The sequence below is a fragment of the Nesoenas mayeri genome, assembly GCF_963082525.1.
Source record: "Nesoenas mayeri genome assembly, chromosome: 12".
Lineage (NCBI taxonomy): Eukaryota > Metazoa > Chordata > Aves > Columbiformes > Columbidae > Nesoenas > Nesoenas mayeri.
Genome location: NC_137547.1, coordinates 9936675 through 9954190, shown reverse-complemented (window position 1 = coordinate 9954190; position 17516 = coordinate 9936675). Strand labels below are relative to the sequence as shown.

Sequence of the window (17516 nt, the reverse complement as noted above, 5' to 3'; positions counted from 1 at the left end):
CGGGTTTTTTTTAGGGGGGAGGGAGGAGGGCTGTTTTTCGCTTTCCTCTCAATCCAACCCCAAGCGCAGAAGCAGAAGAAGGCAGAGACCGTCGGTGATTAAAGACCCGCGTTGAAGGCCGGGTCGGGCCGATGCTCAGCTCCGGTGCTCCTGTTTATCCCTCCTGAACAAAGCCAGTCTGCAGAGATCCCCCCCTTCCACCGAGAGGGTCCTGGAGGTGGGGGGCTTGATGGCCTGGTCAGGCCTCGCCCTCCCCAGGAGGTGTTTTTTTTCCGCCCCGTATCACATAACGCACGGCTTGATGTCCTGGTATGTCACTTGTTGGTGGTAATAGGAGCCGCTGCCCGCTGAATGCATGGAGGAGGAGGCCATGGCGTTGAAAGAGAAGACGAATTCCTTTCTGTCGCACATGCTCGGAGACTGGGAGTGATACCGCGGGATGCCTGCGGGATGGAGGGGGAGAAAGATTGTCAACCATCGGAATTATATTTAGTAGAGGAGGTTGAGCACGAGGGGGAAAAGACACCGTCTGGGACTAACAAAATTTTAAAAAGACAAAAAATCCCACCAGACTTTCCGCAGCCCCCGGTGTCAGCTCGAAATTGAGGGTATTTTTGCACGCACACAAATACACGGGCAGTTCCGGGGCTCCGCGGGTGCGGACAGGTGCGGCGGAGGAAACCTCCGCAGGCCTGGGACGGTGCGGCCCAAGGACGCTTCGAGGAAATGGGATTTGCTTTGGGGTGGGTTTAGGTTTTTTCCCCCCATTTTGCCCCCTTGAAGGCGCCGGGTGATTTTCCCATCTCCTCCTCCTGTGCGGAATGTCCGCGGGGTGCGGAGCGGGGACAACATATTCGCCCAGCGGGGCCGGTGGCAGAGACCGGGCAGAGAGGCCGAAAGCGAAACGCCACCGAAAGCGGGGCTGTTCCTGCCCTTTCTGGCTCCACTTCGGGATAAAAAAACACCCTGTAAATTTGGGGTGCTCTGGGGAGAAGCGCCCGGCCGGGGTCCCCGCTCCCCGCCGCTGTTAATTTGGGTGTTAATTCGGAGCGTTTCCGTTAAGGCCGCGGGAAGGCCCGGTGGCTCCTCGGGACGGATTTTTGCTGTTTTCCAGCGGATCTGGGTGCGCTCACCCTGAGCAGGGAACGATCCGGGTGTCCACAGACGGGCGCTGCCCCTGGCCCGGTGCTGTGCCCGGTCTCGGCCACTGCGTACCAGCCCGGTTGATGTTTTTTCCCCGCTTTGTTTCTTGTTTATGACCCGCTAATGCTCTTTTTCACACCCATTTCTGCCAGGCACTTCCCTCTCCCCAGAAGGCCCGAGATGATGTGCAGGGACCCCTAAAACTTGCCCCTTCACTCGACCACGGCTCTCAAGACTCCCCCGTGCCCCAAAAGGCCAATCCCAACCCCGAGGTGAATTTGGCCCGCAGGATGAAGCCCAGCGCTGGTCCCGTCCCTCCCAAGGCCTCTTCCTGGCCAAAACACCGTCTTCCCCCCTTCCCCAGGAGCGAGGGCAGATCCAGCCCCGGCACCTCCACTCTGGGGCCGGGGCGAGCCCGGGCCGGGGCTGCGGGGAGCGGGGGGCCCGGGCCACCGACTTCCGCATGGGCGGAGGAGCGGAGGGAGGCGATGGGCCTGGAAAACACAACCACGAATGGAGCTGATAGCTGTGGACGGGAGGGGGGGAAGATGGTGGACACGTCGGTGAAGAAATCCCCCACTTTTCTCCCTCCACAGGCCTCTAGATCTCGATGGAGGCGAAAGACCCCTCGGGCTCATCCCCGACGTTGCATTCCCGCAGCTCCCCGCCTGCCTGCGCCCATCGGTTCTGGGCCTGGGGCAGCAGAGCAGCCGCCCGGGGGAGCGGAGCCTTGGCCCGGCGGTTCCCAGTCCCGTAGAGCGGGTCCCACATCGAGGCGAGCCCCGACGGCTGCCCGGTTACCCCTGGGAAGGGAAGACGAGGAGCGGGGGGGACGACAGCCTCCTCCCCAGCATTAACACTGTCCACGAAGCTCGGAATACACGCGGATCGCTCCCGCACCACCGGCATTCCCCGGGTCTCTCCCATGCGTGTCCGCGCCTTACCTTGCAACTCGGCGGTATTGTGGCTGTTCTGGTGCAGGTAGGACTGGTCGAGGGAGTGCGTGGAAAGGCTAGAGGAGAGCGGGTTTGCCGTGGGGTTGCAGGGCGAGAGGGGCTGCTGCTTGATGTAGGATGTGCCGGTGTTCAGCGCCGCCGAGGCGGACGGTGCCCACGCTGAGGCCGAGCTGGAATAAACCGAGTGGGGTTCCATCACTCCCCCGCCGGCGAGCAGCGGGGAGGCGGGCACGGAGCTCTCGTGGTGCGGGTAATCCCCCGCCGAGGAGCCGGTACAGCTGCCCATGTAGGAGTGCCCACCGTTAGCGGGCAGGTGGGGCACGGAGTGTCCGGCGAGGCCCATCCCCTCCACGTTGCTGGACAAATGCCCGTTCATCATCCCCAAGCCCCCTTCGAGGGAAAGGCTGTTGGGGGGGCAGGACAGCCCACCGGCCGAGCCCTGGAAGCCGTAGCTCTCGGGGAGGTGGTTGAAGCTGAGCCCGTTCATCATGCTGTACATGGGCTTCAGCGCCTGGCATTTCCTCCTAAAACCGCGGGGTCGGCGGCGAAACGAGCCCTCCTCGAACATGAACTCGCTGGCCGGGTCGATGGTCCAGTAGTGGCCCTTGCCCGGGCGTCCGAGCCCCTTGGGCAGCTTGATAAAGCACTCGTTGAGCGAGAGGTTGTGGCGCACCGAGTTTTTCCAGCCCTGGTAGGAGCCTCGGAAGAAAGGGAAGCGGCTCTGTAAGAACTGGTAGATCTCGCTGAGGGTCAGGCGTTTGGAGGGTGAGCTCTGGATGGCCATGACGATGAGGGCGATGTAGGAATAAGGCGGTTTCTCCGGCCGCCGGATCCCCGCGTTGGTTTTCTTCGCCTTGGGACCGCCGCTGCCCGGGTTGCCGCCGCTGCCCGGAGCGCTGCCGGTCGCCCCGCCGGGCGCCGCGGAGGCGGCGTCCATGGCCGAGCTCTGCGGCTGCTTCTCGGCCACGGAGGACATGGGGCCGTAGCTGCTCTGCACCGGAGGAGGAGGGGGCTGAGAGGACAGAGCTTGCTGCGCTTCTGCAGTCATCTACGGCCAGGTCCGCGGCGGCCAGCCCCGGCCCTCCTCCGCCACCCTCCCCTATGCGCCCCCCCAAAAAAAGGCCACGCTGCTGGGGGCTCCGCCGCCACTCACTCCCCCACCCCCGGCCTCCTCCCGGCCCGCCGGCGGGGTTTCTTTCCACCGGGAGACTTCACCCCTCCGTGGATAAACAAATGGAAGCGACGACACGACACCCCCCCCTCCTCCTCTCCCTCCTCCTCCCACTTTATCCCTAAATCCGAGCCCGGCTGCAGAAGGCGAGCGAGAGGCGGAGGGTCGGGGGGGCCGCAGGGAGGCGGGATGGGGGGGCGGGTGGAAGCGATCGGAGCTCGGCTGCTGCGAGAAAAGAAGCCGGTGGCCGCCGCCTCCGCCTGCCCCGCTGTCCCTCGGCAGGCCGGGCTCCCGGGGCCGCCGCCGTCCACCCCTCGCCCCGGCTCTAGCTGGGCCGGTGCTGCGTGGAGCTGCTTCCCATCGCGGTGGCTGTCAAGTCTGTCCCCGGCCCCGCCGCTCGCCTTTTACTTTATCTCTTGCAGCGGCGTCTGCTGCTTCTTGACAGACGTAAGAGCGGAGAGGAGATCCCCGCCCCGACCCGCTCCCCCACGCCCTCCCGGGCGGCCCCCTCCGCCGTCCTGTCCCGGCCCCCCTCCGCTCCCCGCTCCCAGCTGGTGGGCAGTTTTTAAAGAGCCATTTCCACGCCGCCCTACCCGACCCGGGGGTTCCGCGACGCATCCCTGCCCACCCCGTGTGTGCCGCATGTATGGGGGGGGGGGGGAGGTGGGGCGGGTTGTGCCACGCGTGTCCGCAGCGCTTGCGTGGGGCGGTGTCATCTTCCCCCTTTCCCCCCCACCCCCAATTCCGTTTTGCCCTCCTCCTCTCTGCTGGAAATCACGGGGGAGGGTGGGAAGCGCCCCACGCGGGCCGTGGAAGGGGCCGAGGCGCGGCAGATCGGGCCTGCCGGGCAGCGCGGAGCTTCCGCGGGCGGCGGAGGCGCTGCTGAACCGCGGCCTCCGCGCAGCGCGGAGCTTCACCCACTTTAAACCCCCTCTTCGTGCGCTCTTTTAAGCCCGGCGGGCCCGGGCAGGATGTTTATACTGCGCAATGTAAACACGGGATCGGGGGTGCTTTAATAAAAAGAAATCGGCGAAAACTTTTGCTGCCTCTCGAAATGCCCTTTTCTGCCTCCGCCGTCGGTCCGGGCTTCGGACCCCCCGGCTGCTCCGAGGCTGCTTTAGGGATAAGGGTGTGTTATACATATATATTTTCTTTTTTTTTTTTTTTATAGGGGGGGGTGTATAAATCTGTGCTGAACGTTTGCAGTGAAATGCCAGGAGCCTGATGCTCTGCTCCGGCGGAGGCCCCGGGCACACACAAGGGGTGGGGGGACGCAGAATAGGAAGGAAGGAGGTCAGAGACCCCCTTTTCTCTCCCAGTCCCCAAAGAAAAATACCTTTCGAGCATCGCTCCACCAGGAGACCTGTCACTCACTCATCAGGGTAAGTCGCTTGAAAACTTTTGTCACATTCTTGCGGACTCCTCGTGAAAACCTGCGCTGCCAGGGGGTGGGAGCGAGGGTTGCAGGAGCCTGGGCTTCCAGGGCTGCTGGCTGGGAGCGGAGCAGATGTGCTGGCTGCTGCAGCGTGCTCGCTTTCAAGATTGGGGAAAGGAAGAGAGAAAGGAAAGGGAAAAAAAAAAATTAAAAAGAAGAAAAAAACTTCCCCAACTTGCAGGCCGCACCGCAGTGCTGTGGGTCTGTCCCTCTGCAGAGAGAGAGAGGGACCCCCTCCCCCCCCAGGCCCCCATCTTTCATATTAGCTTTTAAAGTTTTTAATGATAATTTAATACCTTTTAAAATAGAGATACCGATCGGGTTCCCAAACTCTCCCCGCGTTATTCGCGAGCAGTTGTGAGCAGCCTCCGGGGCGCCTGTCACATCTGTGATACAACCAAGAGAGATTTCACATCAGGGGCTTTTCTTCTCTCTTTTTTTTTTTTTACTTTCCCTCCCGTCTCTCCTTCCCCTTCCATCGTCTGCCCCCTTTCCGAAAAATAAATCCTCTCGTAGAAAACACCGGCCCTCCTGTTCCCGGGGGGGAAACGGGAGCTTCGGGGACAGGCAGGGAGAGCTCTGGCAAACCCCAGGCTGGGGACAGGTACCCGGGGAGGGCATGGGAGCAGTGAACAGTTATTTTTGGAGCTTTTCCCTTCAGGAGGAGGAGAAGGGGCCCCTCCGGCTGCCCGGGGAGGCTCTTCCTCTTTCCTCCCGTCCGGGGCGACCTGGAGCGGTTGCTCCGGGAGGGGGAAAAACCATCCCCAAAATCCATTTTTCGGGAAGCGATCACCTTCTCCGGGTGCTTACAGCCCCGGGACGGTTGGTGCAGGATGAACCATCCTCGCTTCTCGCTGCATTTATTTTTATTTTTGCGGGGAAACCGCATCGCTGACTCTGAGCTTTGCTCCGCATCGAGTGTCCCCCCCTCGGGCCGGAAAAAGGTTGGTTTTCTTTACTTTACATCGCTCTGCGACTGAATCTCCCCCACCTGCCCAGAAAACACGCGGGAACTGAGCTCGAAAAGCAACACAAAGAGCTCGTGTAAAACTCACCCTCAAAACCGTCACACCAGCCGCGTTTCCACTAGGAAATAAATATATATCCCAGAAAAAAAAAACCAACAACAACAACAAAAAACCCCCACAAAACTTCCAAAAATCAAACCGTTCCCCTTAAAATAATATCAGTGTCTCTACGAACACCCTTTCTCCCTCTCGCAGTATCTTTTCTGGGTGTGAAGATTTGGTTTCCGATGTATTTATTTCAAACAGCAAATGTTAAGAATGGAAATAAATCGCCCCGAGTTTTATAGGCCTCTCCATGGGAACAGCAGAAACATTGGAAGGCTTTAAACCGAGAACTGGGGAAAGAAGAGTTTTGGGGAGGAAAAGCCGAGTCTGATGTACGAGGGGGATGATGGTGTCCGGGGCTGGAGGGACCGTGCTGGCCTTGGAGGGATGGAGGGGAGAAAAACACGGACAGGGGTTGGTGGTGACGCTTTATTGCTAATAAAAGCTCCGCACAGGTCTCAGAAGCACTTTCAGATTCAAGATGGGCCTCGGATGAATGTTTGGCGGGGAGAGGACGGGAAAATTTCTGGGTTGAAGAGGAGAATTTGCCCCCGCGGATGATCGGGGCTCTCTTTTGCTGTTGTTTGCTGATGGTTTGGGTGTTTTTAATCAGGTTTACCCACAGCCTCTGATGGGGGACAGATACAGGGAAGAGGAAAAAGTACATAAGAAAGAAAAAAAAAATCTAGAGCAATTAGCCCTGCTAATCCCGGCACCGTTCGGGGCCCGTTTTGCTGTCCCAGCCCCGCATATTCCCCGCGAACACCCCCGGCACCGCTGCACTTCCCAACCGGCTCCTTCCCAAACCCTCTCCCCTTCCCTCCCCCGCCCCGAAACTCGGCAGTGTTTTGTGTAAAAACAGACAAATCCGAGCATTCTTCCTTTTCCTGCGCCGAAGGTATTTTTACTAGCTAATTGCTTAAGTGAAGTCAACTTTGCAACCAGGCCGGGTGTAATCCGAGTATGGAAATGTACATAGGTGGTATTGTTATAGGCGGGCTGGGTGCTGCTCGGAGAGGGGCCGGGGTGTTCCTGCGAGCCCGGACCACCCAGGGCGAGGGGAGTGACCGCCTCATGTCCCACTCCCCGCTGCCCCTGCTTTGCATTAACACCACCCGCAGGACTCCCCTTCCTCCCCCTTTTCCCCAGCACCGGCCCTTTCCCCTCGGCTGTTTAATTTTTTTAATTTTTTTTTTTTTCAGTCGTGGCCATCCCCGTGGCCACTGGCCCCAAATCCGCGGCAAATTGATCCCTAAACGTTTATTTAAGACCGAGAGAGTGCGTTGTAAACGAAGGGCTCAAGGCTGGGGATAAGGAGAGAGGACCTGGGGTCGAGGGAAAGGTGGTATTTGGGGGGACACACGCACCCCCTCCAACCATTTTTGCGGGTCCATCACACGGCAAAGCTTTGCCTCACGCGTGTGCGTGTATCTGGTTGTGGACGGGGCCCTTTCTCGGTGGCATCCAGAGTCCGGCCCCTCGCATCCTCGGGACTCAATGCGGGCACAGCCCGGTCTTCAGGACCAAGCGGGACCTGGAGGAGGTTTTGGGAAGGAAAAAGCCGAAATTGCGAGTGGGTGCGAAGCGGAGCGCCTAAGGCGGCTGCGGGCTGCCTGGCAGCCGCTGCGTCTCAGGCAGAAGTTCAGGCTTTGGTCAGAAAACGAAAAAAAAAAAAGAAAATCTTACACTTCCCTCGTTTCGTCTTCCTTTTCACCCCTCTGCCAGTCACGACCCGCTCCCCCCCGCCAAGCCCACATTTTCCATGACGTCCTTCGATGAAATATTGCAACACAGGAATTTACAGCCCGCTTCAGCGCAGAATTTTTTAGTTTTCTGGCAGGACCCAGTCCCCGCAATACAAATCGGTTCCAGCGATAACAAGCTCGGAGCGCTACCACTTAGACACAATCGCTTCCCACAGAGATCTTCAAAATATCTCCGGGTATTTATATCCATGGTCAGGGACGGATAGCTAGAATACTTTCCCGGAGAGATTATGCTTTTTGGCTGGCTGGGATTCAGAACCGAAGACCTGGGTACCGAGAGAAACAGCGGGGCTGAGCTGGGACCTGGCGAGCGATGCTCCCGGCCACTCCTCAGCAAAAAAAGTTCGCCCTTAAAAGCAACCCGAAGTGTAAATCCAGGTGTAAATCCAGGCTGGCATTGCAGAGACATTCCTACTTTCTCTGACAAATCTTCTGCCCTGGGGGAGCTCTTCTAGCGACAAATCCCAGTGCTGGGAATGTCCCCAAACCAAACAGGACCCTCGGGAAGGGATGCCCCCCTCTACCAGCTCCTTGGCAGAGCAGACAAAATGGGGAACCAGTTCCAGGTTTCTTAGCCCAAAACCACGGCGGCTTAGTGGTAAAATGGGGACACCGGAGAAACGTTGCGATCCACTCCGCTATTGGGGTCGGAATCGCCTCCAGCTCCCGATATTATGAGAGAAAAGTCCGGCCGGGCCGGGAACTCCCCACCAAATGGGGAGGACAAGGGGCTTCCCCCGGGTTCAGCCTTGTTTCCAAGCTTATTGAATTATTTTCGTTGCTTTCACCCCAACTTTAAACCCAAACCAAGTCTAAATCGCACCGGTGAGCCGGTGTTGGCGGAGGGGGGGCATTTTTAGCGTCAGGCGGGTGAGCACCATCGGTCCCTCGTTTCGGGGTATCACACAAAATCCGTCTGCACGAAGAAGTGAGAGAAGTTACAACGGAATAGCACAAATCAAGGAGGAAAGAATTATTTTATTGCGCGGGTACTGAAAGCCGCGGGGACGGTTTATTGTAGGGCTAAGTTACAGTGAAGCTGGCGGCCCCGTCTATGCTGAAATATAGAGAAATGAAGAAAATAAACCCGACGGGTTTTGAGAGGTATCGACCTCCCTGTGCTGCCCCTCGGTGCGCACTCCCTGGGGACAGCAGCGCCTGGTCTCCTGCGCTGGGGCTGCGGGTTCCTAAGTGGAAAACCCGGGAGAAACTGGGGGGCCCAGATCGGTCCCCGGTGCTGCGGGTCCGGGTGCACTCCTGGGGGGAGAAAGGTCCTTGTGTATCATGATCCTTCCCGGGACCACCGAGGCAGGAAGCACCAAAATCCGGGCGCTCTCCAGGGTAAATATCCTTGGGGTCCCAGCATCAGGGTCCCCCAACAGCCACCACCCCTTGTCACCTGTTGAGCGAGGAGAGGGGGTTGTGGAAGCAGAACCCTGTCGCCCGTGGGGAGGGATGCGACAAAAATAACGGCTGCCAGCGGAGGATGCTGAGGGCAGAGCGGGGACAGCCTGGCACAATCTCCGGGTGGGGACAGCGACCTGCCGGGAGGTACCGACCTCCTCAGGTACCTGGAAAGCCCCCGGCGTGCGAGAGAGTCCCTGATGCAGCAGAGGGGCTTTATCCCACGGAGCTGGCACATTGTCTTGGAACCAACCAGGCCCCCCCCGCTCTTTTGCAAAAACGACTTTTGCTGGAGGGAGCCCCGGAGCATCCCTGTGGTGGGATAAACACCCGTGGGCCGTTTCTCCGGGTTCTTTGCTGCAGGGAGAGGGACTGGGCTGCAAAGCGGCCTGGCAGCCCCCAGGCAAAGGGACATCGCACGGCAGGAGGGGGACGGGGGGCTGCACCGGCCAAGGCCTAGGTCTGAGGGGCTGTAACTGCCTTTGGCTGCCCATCCCAGGGACACCCCTTGTCCGGACTCAGGTCACCCCGCACAGCCAGGGCAATCTCCTGATTTTTTAGACCTTATTTCTGTAATAAATCCCCCATTTAAACTCTCTTCCCCACCTTCCCCGACTCAAAGGTGGAGTTTTGGGACTCGTGTTCACAAACAACGTGAAAAATCCCCGCTGTAAATAACTGCGATTCTCCTCTCCCTGCTCCCCTCTTTGCAGAGAACCGGGGAGGGCTTTCCTTGGAAGCTCTCCCGGCAAAACCTATTTATTAGAATAATAATAAAAATTATTATTATTATTATTATTATTATTATTATTATTATTATCATCATTATCATTATCATTATTATATGACTAAATTCCCAGCTAATGATGTATCACTTAATTGGTGGGCTCTGACAGCCTTGCAGTGCACCAGCGGGCTCTGGAGCCACATTACGGGGTGCTGCAGATTCGAACCCCCATTTGCTTCGCAGTAACCAGCGCAGAGACTTAAAAGACACCAAAAAAAAAAAATCTATAATTCATCTTTCCTGTCTCCTTAGTAAAACAGAAAAGCGCATGGTAAAATGAGCCGTTTTGCACAGCCGGTCCCTAGCTAAATATTATAAGCGTTTTTTTGTTTGGTTGGTTGTTTTTTTTTTTTTGGCGGGGGGGGGCTTTAAAAATGTGTTGCAGGGAATAACATTCTCTGTTGGCATTCCCGGGAAAGATGCTCAGTGGATACTTGAAATGCTCAGCCCCAGGTGCGAAGGCTTTCCTGGCTATTATGCCCCGAAATTAACAGATTTCTGCAGCAAAGCTCTTTATGAGAATCAAGCAGATAACGGGAGCGGGTCCATCCATCTGCCCGCATCTGGGTTTCTTGGGGAATGGGATGCGTGTGTGTGAAAGTCGAGGAGGAAAGAGGAAGAAACCTGTAAAAAAAGCCACCAAAACTGGCGCAAAACTCACTACACATTCGAATAACGAGCCCAGAAATGGTTTTGCTTTTTCCTATTCTCAGAATCTCTCGCTGAATTAAAAAACCGCACCAGCACAGTTTGCAGAGCACCCTCAGCTCCGCGCTCTTAATCTCCCTTAAATCCCACTTTTACGAACATACAAAATAGTTTTGAATCTAACCCCTTTGCAATCGGTGGATGAGGGAATTTCTGCCTGGTCGCCAAGGCATTGGAAAAAAAAAATCCCTCTCTTGGGCAGAATTTGCGGACTACCTGCGGGCAAAGATGCTGCCCGAGGGCTTAGGTTGCAGCATAATTATTTTTCTTACGGGATTATTCGTTTCTCCTTTGCGAACGATCGAATTTGAATGCTGCACTGAAATCACTACGGGCTCAAGGAGTTTTCTCCCCCCGCAGCGGTTTTTCCCCCACCAAAGGGGACGGGACCCGGGGAGTAGAGAGAAACTGTCCTGGAGGGGAGAGAAGGAAACAGAGGGAGGAAAAAGAAAGACAGCAGACAGAACGACATACAGAACTATGTACATACCTGCGTAAAGAAAGAAAAAAAGGAAGGAGAAAGAGACAAAGAATGAGAACTAGAAAGACAGAGCATGAAAAAGAAACAAAGAGAAAGGAGAAAGCAAAAGAGAAATTGAGACTGGGAAATTAAGAAGAGAGTGAGAAAGGGTGAAAGAAACAGAGAAACAGGAAAATGGCGAAGAAAAAAAGCGGGAAACAAAAATTAAGGAAGACATAAAGATAAAAATAGAAAAAAGAAAAAAGAAAGAAAGAGGAAAAGCAGGGAAAAAAGGGAAAAAAGGGGGGAGTAAAATACACAGAAATAAGGAGACAGGAGAAGGAGACAGCAAAAGAGAAAGAAAGGTTAAGAGAAAGAAAGCGAGAAAGAGAGAGAGAAAGGGGAAAAGGGAGAAAGAGAAAAAAGAAAAAGAAAAAAGAAAAGGAAAGAAGGAAAGAAATAAAGGAAGAAGGAAAGAGAGAAAGAAAGAAGTAAAGAGAGAAATGGAAGGAAGAAAGAGAGAAAAAGAGAGAAAGGTAGAGAGAAAACAAGAAAAAGAAATAAGAGAAAAAGTTGAGAAGAGAAATATTAAACAAGTAAAATAAAAGAAAGAAAAGACAAAGGCAGAAAAGGGGAGAATGAGAGAGAGAAAACATGAAAGAAAACAAAAACAGAAAGACAAAACCAAATTAAAACAAACCAAACCAAACCAACCAACCAACCAAACAAAAAAAACCCCAACAAGCAAGAAAGCAAGTACGAAAAGGGAAAATAATTTCCTGCAAAACCCATAACAAGACATAGAAGATATAATTTTTTCCCTGGAACACGGGCTGCGGCCGCCCCGGTACCTGCCGCCCGCTCCCTGAACCTCGGCCCTGGACCCGCCAAACGGGGGGAAGAAAAACAAACTCCCCGGGTTTAGGTTTGGGGGATTTGGGTAGAGGTTTTATTGTTTCCCTAATCGTTTCCCTGAGAGGGGAATTAGCGGTGGGTACCTTGCAACCCCCCGGGGCGGCGACACGAACGAGAACTCGGATTTAACATCGATTTTTCTCGTGGGTTTTCCACGCAGCTCCTCCCCCGCGGTTCCCCGGGATGCGCGGCCGTTCCGCGCCCGTTAAACCCGGCTTAACCCCCGCGCCGCGACGGGCTCCACATTTGCTTCACTGGCTTAGTAGGTGGCCGTGTGTATTTTTGTTGAAGTAGTGTTTATGTTAATGAAAAAGGCTGAGATTACAAACAGACCACTGAATGCCCGGGATATTGCTGCCGGATTGGTCTAAGCTGTGTACTTCAAACCTAATCAATTTTGGGGAGCGAAAAAAAGCTTTTTTTTTTTTTTTAATAATTATTTTTAGCAGAAAGGCACTTGGGATTTTTGGGGACCACCATGCTGCCCTGTCCCCCCGGTGTCGGGGTTGCATTTCCCGGTGTTATGGGCAGGGATGGAAGAGCGTTGCGGGGAAAAGCATCTTCAGTAATTACCCATAAAAATCAACGAAAACGAGCCCCGGGCTCCTGGAGGCGGGTAGGGGAAGGAAGGGTTCAGATCGACCTCCCCGAGACCCTCGGACCCCGCAGAGGGGTTTCCGTGTCCCGGTGGCAAACGGGTGCGTGTCCCCCAAAACCTCAGCTGCGTGGGGGAACCGCAGGCGCGGTGGGGATACGAAGTGCTCAGGGGGGTTTTGTCGGGTGGGATTAGACGGAACCTGAAATCTGCTCAAAAAAACCCAGTAATTTACCCATTTAAGATGGTACCAACCACAACAAAAAATTTCCAGTCCTTATAAATGCTAACTAAACAGGAATTAATCAATCGATTTACACAAAAATAAAAATAGCGAAGTTTTTTTTGGAAGGGAGCAGCAATCGTCACCCTGTTACTTTGATTTCAGTGTCTGACTTTGGGGTTGGTCTCATTCTGGTTTTCTTAACAAAAATCCATCTCTACAAAATTATTCCTGCCTGCCCCCCTCCCAACTCCCTCTATCCCGTCTTCATTTGCATGCTTGAACTATTGATAGTAATGGTTTAAAAAATTAGATTTTTACAGACTTTTCCCCCACTTAATAGTTTTCCAGCATGGAGGGATCCACTTTGGGTCCCAGCAAGTGGTTTTCTCCCCCCACCAGGAGCTCTGTGAGCAAACGTGCGCACAGCGTTTGGCATCTTGCTCCTTTTCAACACTTTCCTTTTGTGGGCAAAAGCTCTCAACAGAGCAGCCTCTCCGGCAGAACCAGGCAGACCTGGAGGATTTGTACGGTCACATTGTTTTACTACTGTTATGATTCCTCCTTGAGTAAAGCTCAAAGAAAATCGGAGTGTGAACAAGTCGCCATTTGAAGGGGGTGTGAACAAAATTTGGGGTGAGCGGAACTTCAACAGGGAAGGGATTCAAGAAAACAAGGGGAAAAAAGGGAAAATTAGGAAATCCTACCCAAAGTTTTCCCTACCCAAAGTTTTCCCTACCCAAAGTTTCCCACAGTGCCATGGCTGTGCTGCACTAGAGCTGCAGGGGGAATTTCCCCCAGGTTTGTGGAGGCAAAGGAGTGCTCTGAAAATAACTTTTTCTCTCTGAAAATATCATTAGGTGGTCAAACTATCTCCCTGTGGAGAGGGGAGATTTCCAGCATGGAGCTTAGCATGACCACAAAGGAGTTTCTTTGTTCTCTTCTCGCACCTGGAATTAGCCTTCATTCCATTATGTTATTATTATTATTATTTTATTTTTTTTTAATCTTCTTTCATTTTTTTTGGGTAGGGGAGGAGAGGGGAGAAACGTTGTCTTTTTTGCAGTGACATTAAGTGACTTAGTAGGTCAGGGCAAAAAAAAATCCCAAAGCCAGTAGAGCAGATGCCTTTGGAGTAAATGTCACCAAATTAAGCCCATGCTGTTGGAGCCAGGTAGGCCCTGCAGAGGTGCCGGGAGTAGGGGGCAGCCAGGTTGGGGGGGCCCAGTGGTCCCCCAAAATACACAACCCCTGGCTGGTACCTGCCCTGGAGCAGGGACAGCCCCTGCGCTGGTCACAGCGGGCAGCTCCTGCATGGGGACCAGGTAAAGGATGGGCACAAAGTGCTGTCCCCTACCCCAACACACATGCGTGCACACACATGTGCACGCACCCACAGACATCCCCCTACTCTTCGAATCCCCACATCCGACAGTGCTGCTCTCTAGAAGCACTAATGATGCCGCAGACCGGCTATGCGGTGTGAGGCAAAAGCAGATGAAAGTGATGTCACATTAATGTCAGCTCACAACTCGAGCCCACACAGCCTTGATTGCTCTTATTAATCTTGCCAATTTGTCTGTCAGCACTTGGCTAATCCCTAAATAGCCTCCCAACAGGTGCTTTATGCTTCCGCCACATCCCTGCTCTCTGGCACCCCCCGGGAGCCCCGCTCGCCCTCCTCGGTGACACCGGCTTTCTCCTGTCCATCTGGGACCGGCTCTTTTCCCCTGGGAGGGCTGGAGGGGAGAAAGGCGACTTTGCAGATGTTGTTTAGTCTGTCCAAAGAGGGGTTGGAGTTTTGGGCTTCCCAAAAAGAAGTGATGACCGAGCAGGGAGAGGAGAAGCTGGAGAAAGCGGGGTGGGTGGTAGAGGGGGATTACCTGGTGGTAATAGGGGGGTGAGCCCCATATCACAGTCAGAAAACATATTTACAGCACATATTTTCTACCACATGATATCAAGCCACCTTGTTTTTACTTGTAGTGGGTTTGGTGGGTTTATTGAGAGAGAGAGAGAAGATTAAAACAAAAGGTCTGAACTGAAGGTGCAGTGGACAAGCCACAGTGCACCCTGAGCAGTTGTATCCTGCAGTTAAGCTGAGGGTTGATTATTTGCATTACTACAGTATCAGAAAATCCGCAGGCCTATTATAGCATATATTTAGCCATAAAGTACCAGCCATGTGTTGAGTAGAAGACTAGAATTATTGTGTCACAAGGCTTAATCTTCCTAACATCATTATTTAGCACAGTAGTCTTAATCACAAAACATGGATTTTGTGTTTAAGACTATTAATTGCTAAACCCAATTAACTGCTAAACCCTATTACCGCTAGAGCAGAGTGTAGGCTGCTTTCCTCTCTCTGCATCAAGTGAAAAAAAACCCCATGTTTTATTTCTATTTGGAAACTGTGCTGCGTTAAATGGTTCACACACAGATTACAAGCTCTGTGCATTGCAATGATCTCCTCCTGTGATTCATCTGGGAGATGCTCTGGTTTGAAGGAAAAGCTGCCAAACCTGCCATTGATGGAGCAGGCTCCTATTTTATATCCAAAGTTGGCTCGGGCTATTTCCAACCCTGCGTTCAGCACAGCAGGAAGGAAGAACTTTCAGGACCCTCTTCAACCATTTCTCTGAGAGCCTGGTCCAAAGCGGTCCGAGTCACCAAGGGAAGTATCTCCACTAATTGAGCTCTGGGCTGTTCATCACTAACCCTTGGGTGCTTCAGAGCAGGTTCTAAAAGCTCTCTAAAAATACCATCCACAACTGCAAGCTGTTTCACTCCATCCTGACCTGGATTTATTATCAGGAGACAGATAGATTTTTTTTCTTTCTCCCCAAGCCATTTATTTCATCCAATAAGACTATCCATCACAACGTGCTGGAACCGACCTACGATCCGGGGATATTCTTAGATACGCGGCATGTCAGGAAACGGCTAGCAGCCCTGCGTGATGCAAATATTTGGACGACCGAGAGGTAGGAAGGATTGTCCAAATGTTTACTAAAGGCTGTTGATAGCCTAAGGATTTATAACTGGTGTATAATGTCTGCCCCCACACAGCTCCTCTAGCAGGTGCATCCAGTTTCAACATGACACATGGTATGTGTGTGCTCTGGGAAAGTGAACACAGGAGAAAGCCTATTTCACAGGTCTTGGGCTCCCTTTTCTCAGCTTTGTTAAACTGTTTACTGGTTTGGAGCCCACGGAGCAGCAAGACAGGAGCCCAGGATCCACTCCAATGATGCGCATCCTTGATAGCAATTCAAACCATTCCTAACACTTAGAAAGAAAACACAAACATCGAGCATGTTCAGTTGGAATTTCTTAAGTGAAACCAATGCTCTGAATTATTTAGACCCATCAAAATATTCCGTGTCACACTGCTTTGGTGCTGTGGTGGAGGAAATTCATGACATTGTTCTAGCTATTGTTCTTGGCATTTTGCTTCCTAATTTCCACCACCCGGATTTGATCTCTTCTGTCTCACAGTAAGCCTTAATTGTTACTACAGTCATGTCAGAAGTGTTAACAGATCAGTTTTAACCATTTCTGGTGTTCAAATAGCTGCAGCTGTACAGCGCTGGTGCAGACTCCACTGGAAATGCCCCACATCTATTGCCAAGTAGCATCTACCTCTGTCCTTCCATCCAAAAGATGGGTGTACATCCAATATAGGCCAAGCTGACTGACTAGAGCTGCATATATAGTCAAGGGAAGATTTAGTACCTTGCCCAAAGGCAGTTTGGATGCCTTAGTACCCCATGCTGTAACCTACTGTCCCAATGTCACAGCCTCAGCAGGCATCTGCATGATCCAGAGAGACCTCAGAGGGCTCCAGCCCAACCTTCTGCTCAAAGCAGGTCCATGGCTTTGTTTGGCTGAACCTTGAAAATCTCCAAGGACAGAGCCCAAGAACTGCAAATATTGATAATCTAGGCAGCAGAAGAGCTGCCAGTGCACTTGTGTCCATCTGACCAGGTTGTCAAGCTCTGCTACCAAAGCAGCAGCCATTTTGGCTGGAAGCATCCCTCCTACCATGTCCTTGAGAAACAGTATCCTACAGAACAGGAGAAATCACTATAGAGTTGACTCACCCAAGTCTGGTAATCACCTTCCCCTCTACTATTTTGCAAGTTTTGACTATGCTGGGAACACGAACACATGCATTTAACGTGCCGCAGACACCCAGAAAACGTGCTTTTCTTAGTAACTAGCAGCAATTGTATCTGCTGCAGAGAAGCCTTTAATTCGTTACAGCCCCAGACTAGTAGAGTTTACCGACTGCTCAGATGGGGAATACAATGGGCCTATTGTTTCGCCAAGGGAAGATTTCTCAGTTACATGCTGTTGCGTAAACTGTATGTTTTCTATTTGTTACCTGATTCATTTCCATGAGCTTCCTCAGATAGGGTTAAGAACATCTGCTGTCCCACGCTGAAGCAACGAAAGAAACTGTCGCAGGCTGTGGACCAGATTATTAGTATTACCTCTCTTAGTTTGTTTAAAAAAACATAAGAAGAGAACTGGGTGTTCTTCTAGGGAGAAGAAGTTGCGTAATAGACTATATGGGAAAAAAAGAAGTAAGTGCTTAAATTCCAAAGTCATCTGTTGTACCCGATGAAGTTTTTTTTATATATTAGAGGAATTCAGTCCTGGTTTTGATGTCACATTCTCAGTGTGACCTTAGATGGGGAGTCATAACTCAGACTAATCTGGACATCTCTCTGCTTGAACGTATTTCTCAACAATCACCCACCAGTGCTGGAAATGCCTTTCCTAGGCAAGGATCTTGAGCCATCATCTGGGTCGAACCCAGAAGGATGAAGGGAACAACCAGTCACATCTGGTAAAGTGGCTGGTTGGTAGCTCCA

General features: G+C 52.9%; 1 protein-coding gene across 1 annotated transcript; it reads right to left on the bottom strand.

Annotated features, from left to right (window-relative positions):
• Positions 1-282: 282 nt before the first annotated feature.
• On the bottom strand, positions 283-3147 carry FOXF1 (forkhead box F1; the record flags this gene model as incomplete). Its single annotated transcript, XM_080352308.1, has 2 exons — positions 283-443; positions 2088-3147. The coding sequence occupies 2 exons, from the start codon at positions 3145-3147 to the stop codon at positions 283-285; spliced, it is 1221 nt and encodes a 406-aa protein (XP_080208434.1).
• Positions 3148-17516: the final 14369 nt, after the last annotated feature.